This window comes from Amphibalanus amphitrite, unplaced genomic scaffold (genome assembly GCF_019059575.1).
Source record: "Amphibalanus amphitrite isolate SeventyFive unplaced genomic scaffold, NRLGWU_Aamphi_draft 000402F_arrow, whole genome shotgun sequence".
Taxonomy (NCBI): domain Eukaryota; kingdom Metazoa; phylum Arthropoda; class Thecostraca; order Balanomorpha; family Balanidae; genus Amphibalanus; species Amphibalanus amphitrite.
The window spans coordinates 131,946-150,320 of NW_024881896.1; the positions used below are offsets into that span (position 1 = coordinate 131,946).

At 57.6% G+C, this 18,375-nt stretch overlaps 1 protein-coding gene across 1 annotated transcript; it reads right to left on the minus strand.

Annotated features, from left to right (window-relative positions):
- Window positions 1–19: 19 nt before the first annotated feature.
- On the minus strand, window positions 20–18,138 carry LOC122390613 (Holliday junction resolvase MOC1, chloroplastic-like). Its single transcript, XM_043383760.1, has 13 exons — window positions 18,038–18,138; window positions 17,268–17,399; window positions 16,670–16,789; window positions 16,175–16,336; window positions 12,133–12,234; window positions 11,445–11,827; window positions 11,075–11,249; window positions 8,565–8,657; window positions 7,418–7,495; window positions 2,450–2,578; window positions 1,492–1,648; window positions 1,035–1,209; window positions 20–743 (listed from the first exon to the last, which is right to left on the minus strand). Exons 3-13 carry the CDS (start codon window positions 16,670–16,672, stop codon window positions 611–613), a joined length of 1,590 nt encoding a protein of 529 aa, XP_043239695.1. The 5' UTR covers window positions 16,673–16,789; window positions 17,268–17,399; window positions 18,038–18,138; the 3' UTR covers window positions 20–610.
- Between the last annotated feature and the right edge of the window lie 237 nt (window positions 18,139–18,375).

Here is an 18,375-nt window from a genome sequence, read left to right on the forward strand (position 1 = left end):
TGAGACATTCAGGGGACGCTCCATACCTAGGATATTGTATTCGTTCATATCGTCTCCATATATGGCAATTGGATACACAGCTCGAAGAAATCATATACGCAATTAGTTGATCTCTCTCTCTCTCTCTCTCACACACGCACAAGTCGCACCAAGTGCCGCGGTCGGGCCGGCGGCGGCTGGTCTGAAATTGCCTCCGCCGGCCGGTCATCACAGCGGCGCCAGCCCGCCGTACAAATCGGCCCGCAGCCGGCCACCCTCCCACCGCGGGCGGGCGGGTGCGTGTGTGTGTGTATAAAACGTCCTCAGCCAGCCGCTCAGCCTCGGGCCGCCCAGCCAACAATGATATACTGCGCGTGCGTGCGCCGAGCCGCCGCGCGTCTCCCCGGTAAAATGGGCCCGCCAGCGAGTCGAGAGCGAGCCGTCCCGGCGCCCGACCAGGCCGAGCGCGAAAACAATGAAAGCACGATAGTTAAGTGGTTGGAAACTATCTACCTGTAACAAGGCGCGGCGGACGACGGCCGAGCCCGGCGCAGCCCACACTAACAAGTTCCACAATACCCTGAGATAGAAAACAAACAGAACTAGTGTGCAGTGCGCGTCCGGCGGCGACTCAGCCGTCGGGCGGCGGCGGCTGGTGCGCGGCGGCCGCCTGCTCGTGCCGCAGCCGCTCCAGCAGCTCGTGCCGCAGCCGCTCGCGCTCGGCCACCTGCTGCCGCTGCAGCTCCTCCATGTCCAGCCGCTGCCTGGCGACGGATAGGGACCGTCGTCAGACATCACTGGGTCGGACAGTCGCGCAACAGACACGGACAGCAGCCTGCCGCTGCCTGGCGACGGACGGGGTCACATCGTCGCTCCGGCAGTTACATAACAAACACTGGCAGTGGAGACACGGGTCAGTCGCATAACAGACACGGACAGTCTCGCACCGGCTGAGGCACAAACAGTTACAGCTCACCACCGACCAGCCAACCACCGACCACCCCTGTCCAGTCTTCCCTCCGATTACCACCCGCTTCCTCCCGGCGGCCACTCACTTGGCCAGCAGCTCGATGAAGACGGCCGACGTCTCGACGTCGAGCGGCTCGGCGGCTGGCGAGGGAGGCGCGGCGGCGGCCGCGGCCGGCGGCGGGGGCGACGGCGCCGCCTGGCGGCTGACGGTGATGGCGAACCGGCCCTTCCGCACCGGCGTGCCCGGGTCCGTGGACGGTGCTGACGGGGGAGGGACGGGCGTCAGGGGTCAGCGTCCATTTTATCTCCAACGCGCCATGAGCATGATTAAAGATATCCACAAAAATGAAGATATCGGGCATCCGGCTCAAAACGCAGTTTTAGAAGAAATCGTTTGCCACAGAAAGTTCACGCAATGCGCATAGGTACTATCCAATGTTCAACGATGACCAAACACTATAAACATACTATCCAATCAGATGACCAAACACTATAAAAATATCACTGTTTCCAATTAATCTGGAGCAGCTGTCGGTGACTCACTGCTGGCGCCGCTGCCGGTGTGGAAGCAGACGCTCTGGATGGGCTGCGTGTGCGTCGTGTCGATCGGGCCCACCGTCTCCCACTGCGAGATGACGCCGTTCTCCGACTGCGTCGCCTCGTCGTGCGTCGACAGCATCGGCGTCGACGCCACGTGGTGCTGTCGGCCGGGGGGGGGGGGGGGGCGTCAGAATATCACGTGGGGCTGATTCGGCGGGCCTCGACTGCAGCGAGGGAGCGTGCGCATGACCAGTTCGTCCCAACATCGGAGGTGGTGTGGGTGACGGGTGGTGATTGCATGACTACACGTTATAGTACCTACATGACACGTTATGTAGCTTCTGCATTTTGAATATATCGTCAGCGCGCAGAAAATGAGACGGCAAGTTTTATCGCAAGTACCCACGGAGACCGGAGGATGTGTCGGGTGTTGATGAAAATACGATATGATGAGTATGACGAGTGGCTATGTGCGCATGGCAGGCAACTATTCGAAGTTATAACAATTTATTTGCTCACTGAGACACTGTAATCGAAGCAACTTACCAAATGTTCATCCGCTGGCTGCTCGAGAGCGGCGTGAAAACAACGACAAACGATAAAACAACGCTCACTCACGATTCACATCACGATTTTCAACATCACTGTAATTAGCCAGCCGGTGTGTATGGAAAAGGGAAAAAATAGTAGGTGCATCACTGACATTTTTACAACATTGCCACAGGGTAGGAATTGAGGAATGCCTTTTATACCTGAAATTTACTGCTAAACACAAACTCAACATTCCTTGGCCTCTTTGCAACGCACCATCAAAACAACAACAACAACAACAACAACAACAACAACAACAACAACAACAACGAGATAGGCCGCACATCACCAGGGAACTGGAGCAGTACGTAGTCTGTGATAGGTAGCAGCAATCTGTCGCCGGAGCCGGGAGACGGGCGGGCTCACTCACCAGCTGGTTTTTGCCGCTGTGCAGCTTCTGCAGCTCCTTGTCCAGGTCTGCCAGCAGCAGCGGCGTGGCCTTCCTGCCCCGCTCCGTGGTCTCGGAGCTGCTCGCCGAGCGCGAGACGTCCGAGGTGCTCTGCGGAGGGCGGCCGGGGAGCAGCGCGCGCCGCACGGTCAGCCACACACACACACAGACACACAGATCGACAGAGAGACGGGGCTGAGGACAGCGCAGGTGACACGGACCATCAACGGTCAGGCAGGAGACCAACTATTCGATGCGATAACGGCATTTGTACAAAGGCTGAGGCAAAAAGGTCCGATAAACATCTTTCGTCATAAAAAATAACAGAGCACTAACTACGTCCCGAAAATGCGACAGGAGTCTACCGGCGAAATACAAGTTACGAGGGTTAATATGGCATGGAATGATGCAGAAGCCGATAACGCCGCTAAACGCCTGTGAAAATGACGATAAACTAGTGGATCCGTGCTCAATCTACGTGGGGTCAGTAAAGAGAAAGCACGGTCTGGGCACCTTGCTCAGCGCAGCATGCACCAAACAGAGGACAAGCTGGACCCGAACGTTGCGGATTTCGCATTGTCGTAGAAGGAATGGCGCTGGGGACGGGAACAATCCAATGGGCGTAGTAAACTTATTGGGGAGACCACTCCAATTTGGCCTTGGTAATTCCTTGTTCAGGATGTTCATATTCAATTTGATTTGAGTGTTTAAATAACTAGGTATGTAACTACATCCACGCTTGCTAAGGAATCGTAATTTGTTCAATGTTCAGCTTTAGACACGAATAGCATAGACCGACAAAAGGCAATTATTTCTAGAAAACACGTCCTCCAAGTGTTCCACAAGACATCCACGAAATAACGTTGGATACATAAAACAAACATGCAATATAATATCGACACCTTTTTTTAACCCCACATCTGTTCTCCGGTGAATTTCCGGGAAGCACGAAAGATCTCTTTTTAGAAGTGTCCAATCGTCCGATCCTGATCAAATTTGTGTGTTCGTAAGCTTGCTCTGGCATTGCTTGATCTGCCAAGACAGACAAACTTGAGAAAAATCGAGTGACTGTACCTTTTTTGAAGGTTTCTAAACAACTTGTCTGAACTTCACGGGAGAACAAATGTGGGGTTTAAAAAAAGGTGTCGATATGTTGATCTTAATACTTTACTGTTCCTCAATACTGTTGATCAAGACTCAATACTTTCACGTATGAACAACACATAAGATAGAATTCATATCGCAGAAATTTGTATCATCCAGGAACATTAATTGATGGGATTCGAAAAAGTGTTATTCAATTGGCAGCCTACAAAAACGCGACTAGCATGCAAATGCCGTGTAATTTCAGAAGAAAAAAAACTAATTCATAAAGGCCATCAACAAGCCGATATACCTATGGCATCAGTCACAGACTTTTCCATATATAGAGAGGTCTGTGCACTAGTTAATAAAATGTGTAAAATTTCAAGCTGCAGTGCAGTATGCCAAACTGCAGCACTTCGAACGGTGCGGCAAGAAAACACAGTCCACGGGTGTGCCTGCGGGCCAGACCGGCCCAGAATTCACCCGTGCGCCCCTCTACCTACCAGGCCGTGAATCCCACCACCCACCAACCAGCCCCAGTGCGTCGGCCGTGAGCCCCTCCCGTGCCCCGCCTCCGCAGTGCGCCCCAGTGCGGGCCGCTGACTGCCGGCTGAGGTCACTCGTGCTCCCCGGCCCAGCCCTCTGCCAGTGCGGGCCCCGCGGGCGGCGTACCCGGGGGTGAGACGATGGGACGGAGGTGGAGCGCTCTGCAGTGGGCCGCGGAGACGGCGAGCGCCGAGCTGCGCCCGGCAGCGCGCCGGCAGTACGTACCGCTCCGGGCCGCAGGAGCGGCGGCGGCGGCGGCGGCGACAGGGGAGGGTAGCTCAGGGTTCTACCACTGCACAGCACGGCACACACAGACAGGCAGCCGGCGGCGGGGCGGGAGCGGGCGCGGGGGCGGCCTACATTGCGGCGGGCGGCGGCGGCGGCGGCGGCGCGCACCGCGCACGTAGCAGCCGACGACTGGCGGCGGGGCGGCTGTGAACACGGGCCGCCCACGTCAGAGGGGGCCACAGAGGGGTGTGTACAGACACAGCCGCGGCGGAGGACAGCTCACAGAGGGGCGCCCGGCTGAGACTGCCACCGCCGGAACACTGCGGGCCCGCTCTGTTAGACAACCCAGATAGGCAGATCCGATCGTATGGGGGGGGGGCTATATCGATACTACTCCCCTGAGGAGACAGTAGACATTGTGTCGAGTTCAATCCGATCATACTCTGACACTTAAAAACAAATAACTGCAGAGGGCAATCTCCGAGCATCGACAGCACACTTTGCACGGTGTGTGCCGCCGACGCTGGTATGTGATGGGTGAGATACGGCCACACACTGCACACAACGCCGCATTGCTGCAGTGCTGACACAAAACCACCACAAGTACCATCGCCGGGTCGGGGAATGAAGAGCGATCCGGTCACCACAACATTATGAACCCTACCAGCAGCAAAGTCGACTGGCAACCGGCAGTCGGACTGAAGCGGCCGCGACAGTGGTAAAGAAAAATATGGCAGCTAAAACAACAAAATAATTAAAGTGATTCGTCAGATATTGACGATATCTTTGGATTTTCAGGCTGATCATATAAGGTATAACTAGAATTGCAGCATATTTCAAAGGTAATTTCTAGCTTCCAAGCAACAGCACGCAGATTACTGAAGCTCCGTCCTCAGCTGGAGACAGACCTTCGCTTTCACAGCACACCCTTAACCAAGATTACTTTACTACTCCCCTTAACCCCTTACAAATCGAGCAAACTATCAGTGTAAAAAAGGAAATGCGGGCATTGCAGAAAACCGCGAGCAAAACCAGTTTGCTTCAGACCGTCAGTCTAACCCGCGCCCTCCATCATTCCTGCACACGTTGTGAAAATTTCAGACCAAAGTCGCAGTGGAAGGGGGGGCGGATTTCGCCCACCCCTCCTGTTTTTCGCCAATAACTCGCGCCGCGAGCATCATATCGATGTGAAATTTCGGCTACCTGTCCAGAATTGAATTGCAGATCTTCTCGGGCAAAAAGTAAGGAAATCGGTTCACACCTTTTCTAGTAATAGCTGTGTAAAGTCAAACATCCTGCCGCCGCGGCGGCCGGCGCTAGCCGTTACGCGCCGCCTGAATTGTAGACTGTGCCGGGGCGGGACGGTTCCGTCTTTACATCGCGCTCCTTACCGCTGATTATATTAGATTCGCGTCAAATTCGGTAAGAAGACTGAGAAATGTACAGGCAATCATATGGTCAAAGAATTTTGAAAATCGGCCGGTAACAACTTGAGTTATGAGTGTGTAAACACAAAATTGTGATTGCCGCGTTTCCCGCGTCGGCCGATGCCGCTTCAGCCGGCGACATCTTACCCTTAGCAGGCTTCTAACTGCCATATTTATTGTTGGATTATCTAGAAATTCACCATACATACTCAAAAATGTTTGTTCTTTCGTATAGTGAAAGATTTAAAAAAAAATCGGCCGGTAACTTTTTGAGTTATCGGCGTGTAAACGCAAAAAAGTCGCTAATATGGCACATTTGACCACATTTGACCTCATTTGACCTTGAAGCTATTGACCTAGGGTCATGAAATTCACACACAACAGAGTTCCCCATGGCCCCCACCTACCCTCCAAATTTCGTCTTTCTAGCTCCAGTGGGAGCTGAGATCTTAGGGGGGGGGCGACATCCGCCCCCCCCCCCTTCCACTGGGCGTAGTACTCGCAACCCTTCCACTGCGCGTGTTAAGGTCAGGTCACAGGACCCCCAGCGGGGCGCGGGTTTAAAGTGTTGCGTGGCTTTGTTGAGCGAATAGGGTCATTTATCAAGATAATTATTGCGATTGTAGCATTTTTCACCTAAACGTGCTTCAATGAGCAATTTCTGTCAGTCGAATAACAAGAAAATACAAATATAAAATGACCGATAACATCCATATAACATCAAACATAACAATTTAAGGCAACGAACTTTCAGCATGGTGCTTGTATAAATTATGTACAGAGCTGGGATTTTGATGAACAAAAAAAAAATCATAAATCACCACGCATGCAAGGCAATCACGCCGTGTGCTATCCATGCGCTTTTATTTTCCTCTCTGTGATATTCATTTACTCTATAGTCCAACCGATCTGTACTATTTAATATCGATTTAACGAAATAAAATATCAAATTAAGGGAAGGGTACGCTAATCAAGTGATCATACACGCAATGATACGGTTAAATCAGGCTTTATAACCAAGCGTTAGACGTCCTAGATCATCTGATTAACGCCCAGTAGTAACAGAAGCTTAATATTTTGGCAGTACATATCAGTGCCGTTCATAATTTGTGCAGAATGTGTATAGTCGACTACAGAATGATGTTCCACTCCTTAGGAGCTATCAGTTGACCGGAGCGCTAAGTTGTGCCGTTTATCACGCAATTAAGCGTGTTGATTGTGAGCATTGGGACAAAGCTATAATTTGTGAACTCAGCCCGTGTGATGCGGCACAGCCTACCACTTCAGGCAAATAATTGCCTGTGAAAAGTGGAACATCATTCTGTAGTCGACTATACATGTTATCCCAAGCGTTACTATCGAAGAAAGCACCGATCTTTGTAGGTGTGAAACCCATTCATCGCCCGCGCATTTCTCGAGCAGTGCCCGAGCATCTCCCGAGCAGTGCCCAAGCAGTGCCCGAGCAGCGTTCGGGCAGCGCCCGAATACCGCCCGGGATTAGTAGCCCGCATTACCCAAGACAGACACTACATACACGAACACTACACGGACTCCAAGCAGCAAACCAGCCAACTCTACAGTGCAGGGGTCAGTCCAAGCAGCATATCCAGCGAAGCGGTTCTACGCGAGCCGCCGAGCAGATAGAGAGAAACTGAGGTATCACCTGGACGACCACGCGCCGCGGAGTGGGCGGCGTCACAAGCACGCTAGGCGAGCGAGGCACGTCCAGCACGGACGACGGCTACACCGCGCGTCCGACCGTCCGGAGACAGAGAGACAGAGCAGACGGCCAGCGAGAGCACGGAGAGAGGCCCGGCGACGCGGGCGGGCGGGAGGGAGAGAGCGCCGAGTGAGAGCCGGTCACAGACACACACCGAGAGGGGACACACGCAGGCAGGGTGGGACTGTGCCACAGCGGGGGCGGGGGCGGCCACTGGCGTCCGACAGAGACTGGCAGTGAGGGGAGGTCGAGCCGGAGAGAGGCTCACAGCAGGGGGAAGGGATGGGGGGGGGGGCTGCGAGTGATCTTGGCACTACAGCGGCCACATAGACCCCAGAGCGGGAAACTCGACGAAAGCTACTGCGAAAATCAATAGCCATTCTAGATACGAATACAAATTCGTATAGGTGTTGTGGATGTCCGCTATCTTCGAGAATCACATCTCCCGCGGATAGTCACCGGGAGATGTCAAACGAACTGGATATAAGCCATTTTCCACCAAACCTTGCGCGGCTTCAAAATGTGGCGCACTCGAAAACATTGATATAGATATGTAATTTCGAATAAAAAAAAATACAATACAAGGAACTAAAAGAAGCAAAATTCAGTTTCGTTGGCATTTTATAACTTAAAAGGCAAATCCAACAAGGTTTTCCGGCCAACAGCGCCGTACTACCATTCCAGAAGCAGCGAGGCGTTTGCGGTAGGTTCCGTCGAGTTTCCCTAGCGTGTCGACAGAGACATTCAATAAGCTACTACGACACTACGACGGTCAGGCGACAGTGCGACACCCCAGTAGGTGCGGGGGGGGGGGCACACACGAGCGGACGGCCGCGGCGGCCCGCTCACAATCGGATGCGGTTAGTGAAGTGACACTGCTGCGGTTATTTAACGGCACGAGCACACGGACACACGGACAGAGTCCCACGGCCGCGGACTGGAGGTTCGCCCGGCGGTGGCACCGGTCTGCCCTGGGAGCTCGGCGGGACGGCCGGCGTCCCTGAGAGCTCGGCGGGACGGCCCGGCGTGCTGTGAGGTCGGGAGACGGCCCGGCGTGCTGAGAGGTCGGGGACGGGCCGGCGCACCTCACCTGTACGGAGATGAGCTGCTGGGCGCCGGAGCTCTCCGGGGCGGGCCTGGCGGCCGCCGGGTCCGGGTCGCCGGCTCTCGCTGCAGACCCCGCCTGCCGTCCGGACACATCGCGTCAGTCCGGCTCGGTCAAACCGCCCGAATACATACGTGCCAGCAAATCGAGGAGCAGTCGTGTTCTCAGAATCTGACACTTGACAGCTGTAGGAATTTTTGCAGTTTCACTATCCTGCTCTCTCATTTCAGTCTCAGCAGTTTACCGGCAAGTGGTAACAATGACAAGAGGAAGGTTTTGCTTTGAAGTACAGTTCACCTTAATATGTTTTTCAACTGACGCCGACATACAAATACACCAAAAACACAACACCTGACAACCCCGGGCTTCAAACGTGAAGAAACAGTGCACCAACGTAACAACACATAAACAAGGCGAGTGTGCACACACACACACACATGCCGTGGATACCGTGTAAATGTCTGTGTCATAATTGAGGTAACAAAGGCGCTACACCACAGAACTACTACGTGCTAACACCGTCCCGTTCAAAGAACTTAGCAAGCCCCGTCAGCCGAAACCAAGATAGCGGCTAACAAGATGAAACAGAACGAAGATGTGTCAAGGTTGTGTGTTCCCGTTCCTATCGTTCCATACTGACCAAAACCAGGGCAAAACAAAAAGCGCAACTAAATCTCCAGTAAAAGCCAATCATGTGATACGTCGTCCTCCTGCCGACAAATACTGCGAACCCTTCACCCGCGCTCGTCCCTGGCTGCTGCACACTGAAAGCTAACACCAAAAGCGACAGCGAAGCGATCGACAAGTCCCCCAAACGCAGCGGCGGCGGCGGTGGCTGGAGTCGCGGCCGGCGCCGGACACGAGCCGCTGGCGACCCTCGCCGGCCCACGTCACTCACAGCGAGGGGGACCGGTGCGGGCGGCGCGAACAGCAGCACCGCCGGCGGGGACGGGGCCACGCCCCCTCCCCCGCCCCCGCCGGCGGCGGCGGCGGCAGCGGCGGCGGGGTCGTCGCAGTGCCAGCTCCACGGGCGCAGGGAGCCGCCGCGGGAGCCGCCGGAGCCGGAGCCGGAGCCGGAGCCGGAGGGAGCCAGCGAGTCCTGAGCCGGCGGCCGACACCGTCACACCACTCCTCAGCGTCTCACGGCCCGCCCGACCGTCACCAGCACACACATGCACACGGTACTAACAACGGCCGCGCACTCAACCCACACAACGAGACTGCTCGACGGGGAGCGAGAGACAGAGAGCCAGACTAATATCGCACAAATATCAGAATAGCTCAGAGGCCAAAAGAACGAATTTTCCTAAAACATCTTGGACATTTTTCTACATTCGATTCCTCGTGCAGCTCATCTGTGTACATAAATTGAAAATATTGAGTGGTTACCCTATCTTATTTCATTTATACACATTTCGACTTCGGTGACGAAGTTGTGTGGTAGGGAGCTCGTATAACTTTATAACTTATAACTTTCGTATAACTTGTAACTTTATAGGTATAACTCGTATACTTTCTTACGAGAACAGTAAAACTCAGCTACTATGACAATCGAAACGGTACCCTCGCTTTTTTCAAAAAGCCTACATCTAACTTTTTCAAAATTTGCGCCAACTCAGTGGCGTTATTTGAGGTACAAGGATGTAATTGTGACTTCAGTTTACTTCAGCTATACTTTGCAGAGAACCGGCTTGCTTACGGCCGAAATATTAATGTTTTTTTTCCAAAGAACGATCGGTTCGGGAAACGGATGAGTAGTCAGCTGCTGTATTTCATCATAAAACATACGATTTTGTTGAGCGAAGCAGGCCGTTAAATGTTTTTATTCACTTATTCAGTCTCTGAGCAAAAGATGTAACAGCGTGCACGCTCAAAATTATCGGTAGTAAAAGCACCACGGTCAATCAGGCTAATCAAATCAAATTCACGTTGGTAAGGGACAGGACGGCGCAGCATGACAAGCGTTAGGCACTTCACACGTAATATTAGTTGCATGATTGTTGCAGAATTGTGCAATGGCTGGATCAGAGGTTAAGTTGTGTCTCGTGAATGCATGATGTACGCGCGAGATGTATGGCAAGTACCGACAAAAATGAACGAACGAACGAAAGAACGAACGAACGAACGAACGAACGAACGAACGAACGAACGAACGAACGAACGAACGAACGAACGAACGAACGAACGAACGAACGAACGAACGAACGAACGAACGAACGAACGAACGAACGAACGAACGAACGAACGAACGAACGAACGAACGAACGAACGAACGAACGAACGAACGAATGAATGATAAATGAATGAATGGGTGGATGAATACCATGTTCGATTCATTTTGACGACTAATTGGTGGTAAAAGGTTACTGTATGTGCGTGTAAGCAAGCATCTATATGCCAGAGTGAATAAAGGAATGAATAAATGTTAGTGGATGAGTGTTGTTAGCACCGCGCCGACCTCAAAGTGTCCGCCGGACGTGCCGCGGCCGACTCACCGTCTGCGCGGCCGTGATGCTGGCCAGCCGGCGGTTCACCTCGGCAGCCACATCGGCCGCCGGCACGGCAGAGAACACGGGCGTCGACGGCTGCGAGGCGGCCTCGAACGAGCCCTCCGAGGCGGCCGTCAGGCGCACCAGCTGCTTCCGGAGCTCCTCCAGGTTCCCGACACCACTGGCGGGGCGGGTCGGGGCGGGGCAGCGGGTCAGGGGTCGTGCCGGTCGGACGGACGGGAACCATACAGCCGCCGCCACCAGTCCCTGCCACCAGTGTCCATCCCTTCCTCTATCCCTCATCTGTGTCCTCCTCCCTCCTAATCGCGTCCTATCCCACCGGTTTACAGCTGTCCCGGCCGCCCATCCGGCCTACCTATGCTCAGTGTTCTGCGGCGAGAAGGACAGCTCCGGGGACGCGCCGGCCACCGTCAGCTCGTCGAGCGCGGCGCTGAGGGTGGGCGCCGCGGCCGCTGCCGTCGGGACCGCGGCAGCCGCGGGGACGGTCTGCGCCCCGGCCGCTGCCGTCGGGACCGGCGCGGCCGCGGGGACGGTCTGCGCCTCGGCCGCCGGCGCCGGGTGGCTGATGGGCGCCCGCGTCACGCCCACCGTCTGTGTGACGGCCGCGGCCGGCGCGCCCGACGACGCCACTGTGATGGAGAACCGGCCGGCCACCACGGGCGCCGGCCCGGCGGGCGGCGCGGCGCTGACGGCAGCCTCCGACAGGCCGGCCGCCGTGAACACCGCAGACGCAGACGGCTGAGGGACAGACCAGAGACGGGTCAGAGCAGGGCTACAGAGAAACAGGTCCACACATACTCCATTTTTGCACATTCGTTGCATGCTGACAAGATATGCATATTAGTTGAGATGAGCTGGAACTTTGGAAAGAAAACAGATATCGGTGGGTTGGTGGACGGGAAGGGGAAGAAAAGGTGATATGCAGGACTTATGCAAATATGAAATAAATTGTGCGGTCACACGGCTGTGCGGGCTGTCATGTGGTCGCCTAGCGCAGCTGGCCGGAACGGATCGCTCGAACTCGGTGAATCTGCGTGTCTCACCTGAGTCTCGGCGCTGGGCGAGTGCGGCGTGGACACGGGGCTGGTAGGCGCCGCCGTCAGCGCTACCGAGCTGACCACGAACCGGGACAGCCTCTTGGGCGCCTGTCGCGGACACCACGCCGGGTCAGAGGCCGCGCGGCGCCGCGGCGGGGACACGGTACAGCGAGCTGCGGCGGCAGGGGCGGAGAGTGCGGAAGGCGCCAAAAGCGGAACAGCGGACACGGGACGCGGCGGAAGCAGAAGCAGGGCGGGACTGGGGACGCCATGGCGGATGGAGCTGGGGCTGGGTCTGATTTATAATCCGGATCGGAGTCGTCTTAGAGGCCGAATTCGTTTGAGTCAGGCCCTGGAGCCGAGTCATGAACTGGCCATGGGTCTGGGCTTCGATTTGCACTAGCGCTGTAGCAAAGGCATTTTTAAGCATTAAGCTGATCTAAAACGATCATTACTTTTACGTACAGTGTAGATGGGGCACATAGAGCCGGATGAGAAAAAATTCAACATCTTAATTCTTAGGGAATTTCCTTTACTTGACAAACAAGCGACAAATTAGTTTGAGGAATGATCCATCGAGCTCATTGCATCATTGAGATTGCCAATGGTTTGCTTCGCAGAAAATTTCAAGGCAACATTTGAAATAATTAGATGACATTTTAGTCGATTTGTAAACGAAACTTCTAGGCCATGACGTGGATTCAGCAAGGAAGAGAAAATAATGTCATCACTAAAATGAAAAATGACAAATAAATCCAGACAAATTTTCCTAGGTATTGTAGCAATCAGCGGTAAAGCGTCAGAATCAGTGTGCGGGAGGTGGCATGGATTAATGGTTAGCGTATCAACCAGTGAGCAACTGTATCATAACAATCAGCGACACACCAAACACCAGTTAATGTCTGATCCTGACTCGTTCTCCTGTTTGTCAAGTAACACAGCAGCAAACACAGCACAGGCCGGGGATGCTGCTCTGAAACCCGCGACCGGTCACGCTGCACGGCACGTATGTGTCTGTCTGTCTGCGGCTACAGGCAGCTGACGTCAGCGGGTCGTGTCAGCGGGTGTGCCAGCACCGAGAGAATGCACCGGAAACGACCAGCGCCAGAAGAAACGAAAGCAGCCCAGCCCAAGCAGGATGGAATGTCATGTGGGTACCCTGAAAAACCAAGGACAACCTGAAAATGGCAGCAACTAAAACAACCAACTCTGTACAAGCAGTAATCATCCAAACAACGCAATAAAAATCATCCCAGCTAGCTAGACTCTAGCTAGAGCATCTAACTAGCTATTCGACAGCAGACAGGTTTCAACGGAAGCCGAGGTCACGGCCGGTCACCGACGCCGGCCACAGTCGGTCCGCGCGGCCGTCTCCCAGAGGACAGCTCGCCGAGCTCCGGCGCCCGCCGCGCGGCCGCACACCAGCCAATTTGAGACCATTTTGACCCCGATCCCAATCACGCTCGTAACAGGATGACCCACGATAGCGAGCGATGAACAAATGTCACACTTTGTCTTGATACAAATGTCTTTCAAGTTTTCCCATGTCTCTGCACTTTTGGTTCCACACAGAATGGTGTCTCCCTTGAGAGAAAGTTCAAGCTCCAAGTCCGTTCGCACAGAGCAGCCAAGGTCTGCACACGTTTGGCAATCAACAGAAGCCACCAAAACCAGAGAAACTTAGAGAGCCAGAACGCCCCGACTGTATAGAGGGCGGCGCGGAGGCGCGCCTCGCCAGTACCCAAGGGCAGATAGTGAAATAGATAGATAGAGGCCTCGTCCGGGGCTGAGCGGTGCTCGATTGCGCGGCGGCGGCGGCGGCGGCGGTGGCCGGCAGGAAGCCTCGGAGACGTGCGGGGAGGCCAGACACCAAACACGACAGGCGGCCGGCCGGCTCGTGCGCTGCAGGCGGTCCGGCGACAAGCGGCGGGAGGGCGGCGGCGGCGGCGGCTCACATACCTCGGCCGCGGCGGGGGCGGGGGCGGCCGCCGGCGTCACAACACTCGCGGCGGCGGCGGCGGCGCTGTAGACGGACGCTGGCTGCTGCTGCGGCGGCGGCTGCTGGACGGCGCTGGGCAGAGTCGACGCCGGCGGCTGCGAGGCGGCCGGCAGGACGGCGGACACCGGCAGGGGGACGCTGGCAGGACCCGACACTGGCGGCGGCTGGACGGGGAGCGGCTGGGGCGGGGTCTGGTAGTGCGGGGCTGGCTGGGATACGGTCTGCAGAATAGACACTGCTGGCTGGGACAAAGACTGGTGGAGAGACGCTGGCGGCTGGAGCCCGGTCTGGACAAGAGATACTGTCGGCTGGGATAGAATCTGTTGGATGGATACCGGCGGGTGGGGCACGCCCTGGTGCAGAGACACTGCCGGCTGGGACATGGTTTGCTGGAGAGAGGCCGGCGGTTGTGGCACGGCCTGGTACAGAGATAATGCCGGATTGGACACGGTGTGGTGCAGCGCGGCCGGCGGCTGCGACGGTGTCGGGTGCAGCGCGGCCGCCGGCTGGGCGGTGGCCGGCTGGTAGAGGACCGTCGGCTGCTGCGAGGCCACCGTGTAGTAGGAGGTGGGCGGCTGGTGGGCGCTGGGAGCCGGGTGGGACGCAGCGGCCGGCTGATAGGACACCGCCGGCTGACTGACGGACATGGGAATCTGCTGGGGCACCGCCGGCTGGGACATGGGAATCTGCTGGGGCACCGCCGGCTGGTGGGACGAGCCGGGCGGCGGAGCCTGCGGCTGGGACGCCGGGGCCTGGGATACAGCCGGCCTGGCACCCGCAGCTTGGGACACTGGGTGTCCGGAACCTGAGGCTTTGGAAGCTGGCGGTCTGGGTTTATGCGTCTGGGACACGGGCGGTTTGGACACCACCGGTCTGGAGGCCGGAGCCTGGGACACGGACGGGTGAGAGGTCGGAGACTGGGACGCCGGGGTCTGGGGTACCGGCGCGTGTGACACGGCAGCCGCGGACACTGCTGGCTGGAACGTCGGAGGGAGGGACGCTGCAGGCTGTGACGCCAGCGGCTGGGAGATGGGCGGCGGGTGGTGAGCCGGCCAGGCAGACGGCTCAGGGTAGTGGCCCGGCTGCGCCGGGAGGCCGGGCGCCGCTGCCGGCTGCGGCAGGTGGCCGGCCGGCAGAGTCGGCGCTGCCAGCGGCGGCGGCCGCACGGTGGCCGTGGCCAGCGGCGGCAGCGGCGGGAACGCCTCCAGCGAGAGGCCGGGAGCCGCCAGCTGGGCGGCCGCCGAGCCCAGAGCCACCGACACCGGCGCCGGCATCTGCGGAGGGCCCGACAGCGGCGCGCCCGGCGCCGGGACGCCCATGGGTGCAGAGGCGCCCGCGGGAGCCGGGATATGTGCTATGCCGGAAACGGATGCCGGACCGGAGGCGGGGGCAGAGCCGGACACGGGCAGCTGGTGGGCAGAGGGCAGGGAGGCCGCCAGGGCCGCGGCAGAGTTGGCGGCCGGCGGGTGGAACGGGCCGCCGGAGGAGGTCGGAGCGGGGTGCGGGTGGCCGGCCAGGTGCGCTGGCGTCGACAGCTGGGCGGCGTACGAGGGGTGCGCCGCACTGCCGGCCGGGTGCAGCGGCTCGGCGGCCGGCGCCGCCGCGTGGGCCGAGAAGGACGCCGGGTGGACCGGGTGGGACTGCGGGAGCGGGTGCGGCCGGTGCGGGTCCCCCACCTGGGCCGTCTCGGCCGGGTAGGCGGCGGCCGCGGCGGCCGAGTGCTGCAGCAGAGCCGTCAGCTGCTGCGGCGTCAGCGAGACGATCTGCAGGCCGTGCTCGCCCTGCAGCAGCACCGGGTACGAGCCGCCCGGCACCGACAGGTACGGCACCGCAGCCGCCGCCGCCGCCGCCGCCGCCGGCGCGGCCGGAGCGGGCGCGGCGGCCGGCGGCGGCTGCCAGGGCGGCTCGGCGGGCGCCGGCCGGGCGCCACCCGTCGGGCGCGCAGGCGGCTCTTCTCTCTGCCGGACACGGACACAGGAGGTCACGCGAGGGACGGGGGCGGCGCGGCCCGGTGGCCGGGTGCAGTGGGGCTCGGGGCGGCGCACCGACCTGCTCGTCGTCGAAGGAGGGCTGGCGCCGGTGCAGGGAGCCGGCGGCGGCTGGCGCGCCCAGACTGCCCGTCGACTCGAGCAGCAGGTGCTGGCGGATGATGGCGCGCAGCTGCTCGCCGAAGTACTGGGCGTCGTCCCTGGGCAGCAGATGTGCCTCCGTCTGAGGGGGCGCGCGAACGCGTCAAAACACGGCGCCGCAGCCCGCCGACCGGCGCTGTTGTGAGAGTCAGCTACTGACCAATGCCACAGCTGGTACAGTCACTCACAGGAAGCACAGAGTAAATACATCACCGCTGATCAGCTTTCACACAACAGTGGCCAGAATAACCAAATGCCAACCACGACTAATCAAAGGTGAAAAGGTTGACCCCGAGTAAAACATTTCTTTAGCAGGAAAATCGAATTTATCACCCAGTCAGCTTGCAGACAAACATTTGCTCTCCAAACGATGCCCAGGTCACAAAACACGTCGGTTCATTTCCGCGTGTCTGACCATTTTGTAAGAGATGGCCGAGACGTCTGCCTCGCGCAGGTCGAACTTGAACGTGATGGCCTGCGACTGGTTGGTCTCCAGCAGACAGGAGACTACCGGACCGTTGTCGCTGCTCTTCACCTGCCAGCGGACGAGATAATGCCAGCGACGAACACGCAGGCCATGTTCACGAACACCAGACCATCAATTTATGGTATCACTGCGCTAGGTTGTCAACTGCAATCAAAATGTCGCAATGTGAACATCCCGGGCATAACGATTCAATCACAATTCACAGCTAACCAAGCCGGTAGCTACAAGAGTGGCCTCGACGTGCACCTCAGCACACTCCCGTCATTATCACCTCCTTTGCCTCGACGGGACTTAAGTCTCAAACGGATCGGTACTAACCGTTAAACAGTTAAGGTCGATCGATCAATCACCCATTACGCTGCTGACTCACCGTCCCCCACTGTGTGTGAGTCATACTCAATGAATCGGCCGGGCCCGCGCACATACATCACCCGCTCAGGAGACACAAACACCCGCCGTCGTCCCCGCATATCCCGGTCCCGGGCAGCAGCTAGTAAACGGGGCGACACAGGCAGAGACAGCTCACCTCGAGCACCGTGAGGCGGGGCAGCCGCTCGCCCGTTTTGCGCCGCCGCGACGGTTTGCGCTTCTCTCGCTTTTCGGCGGCAGCTGACGCCGCCTCGCCCTCGCTGGTCGGCTGCGAGCTCTCGGCCGTAACCTGGCGGGTCAGCGTCACATGTGTCCGGGTCACGTGATGGCGGTCGGAAACGGTCACGGAACACAACAGAAGCGGACGGGAAGGGGAGGGGGAGGGGGAGGTCGTCCGACGGCAGACACATAAACCGCAGTCGTAAAGTCGGCGAGCCGTCAGGGGCAGACACGGCAGGCGGCCGACACCGCGGCGGACACCGCAAGTAAAAACGGCGGCCAGTTGGGCCAGCGGGTCCTCAACCACTCACGGGACAGTGGCAGTGACATATTCCGAACATCTTTTCAGTCGTATAACCACACCCGAGACTAGAAAACAAAAACGAGCCAATGATTAATTTTTAAGTGGATCAAACGCAGAAAAAAAGTAAACAAGAAGCTGCATAGTTGACACAAAAGGCAAATGAAGGAAAAATAAATGTTCTTATGCCCTAGGAATGCTTAAAAAAAAACTTCATTAGAAACTGGCAACATGCAGCAAATTTCAGCGGGGTACAGCAAATTTACACCCAGGAGGAAGAATGCAGCAATTGGAATGTCACACTAGCTCAGCTAGGTGTCGTTGACCTGAAATAAATTTTAGTGATAGGTTTTTATATGCTCATCCCAAATCGGCCACGCGTGCCCGAGCGCCGTGATTGTGCTCACGTCTGCTGTGGCCGGGTTGAGCTGTGTCCGGGGCGGCACGTCGCCGGCCTGCAGCAGCTGCGGCGCCGAGGCGCTCTTCTCGTCGGCCGCGGCCGCCGCCAGGGGAGCAGCGGCCGGCGGCGGCTGGGACGCCTGGTGCTGCACCAGCGGCGCCGGCTGCGGCGGCGGCGGCTGGGTCTGCTGCTGCGGCTGCGGCAGCTGCTGAGACTGCGGCGCCGCCGGCTGCTGCTGCGCCTGCGCCGGCGGCAGCTGGGCGGCCGGGAGCGGCTGCGAGTGCGCCTGCTGCAGCGGCTCCGGGTGCAGCTGCTGCGTGGGCGGACACTGCTGCGAGTGTGCGT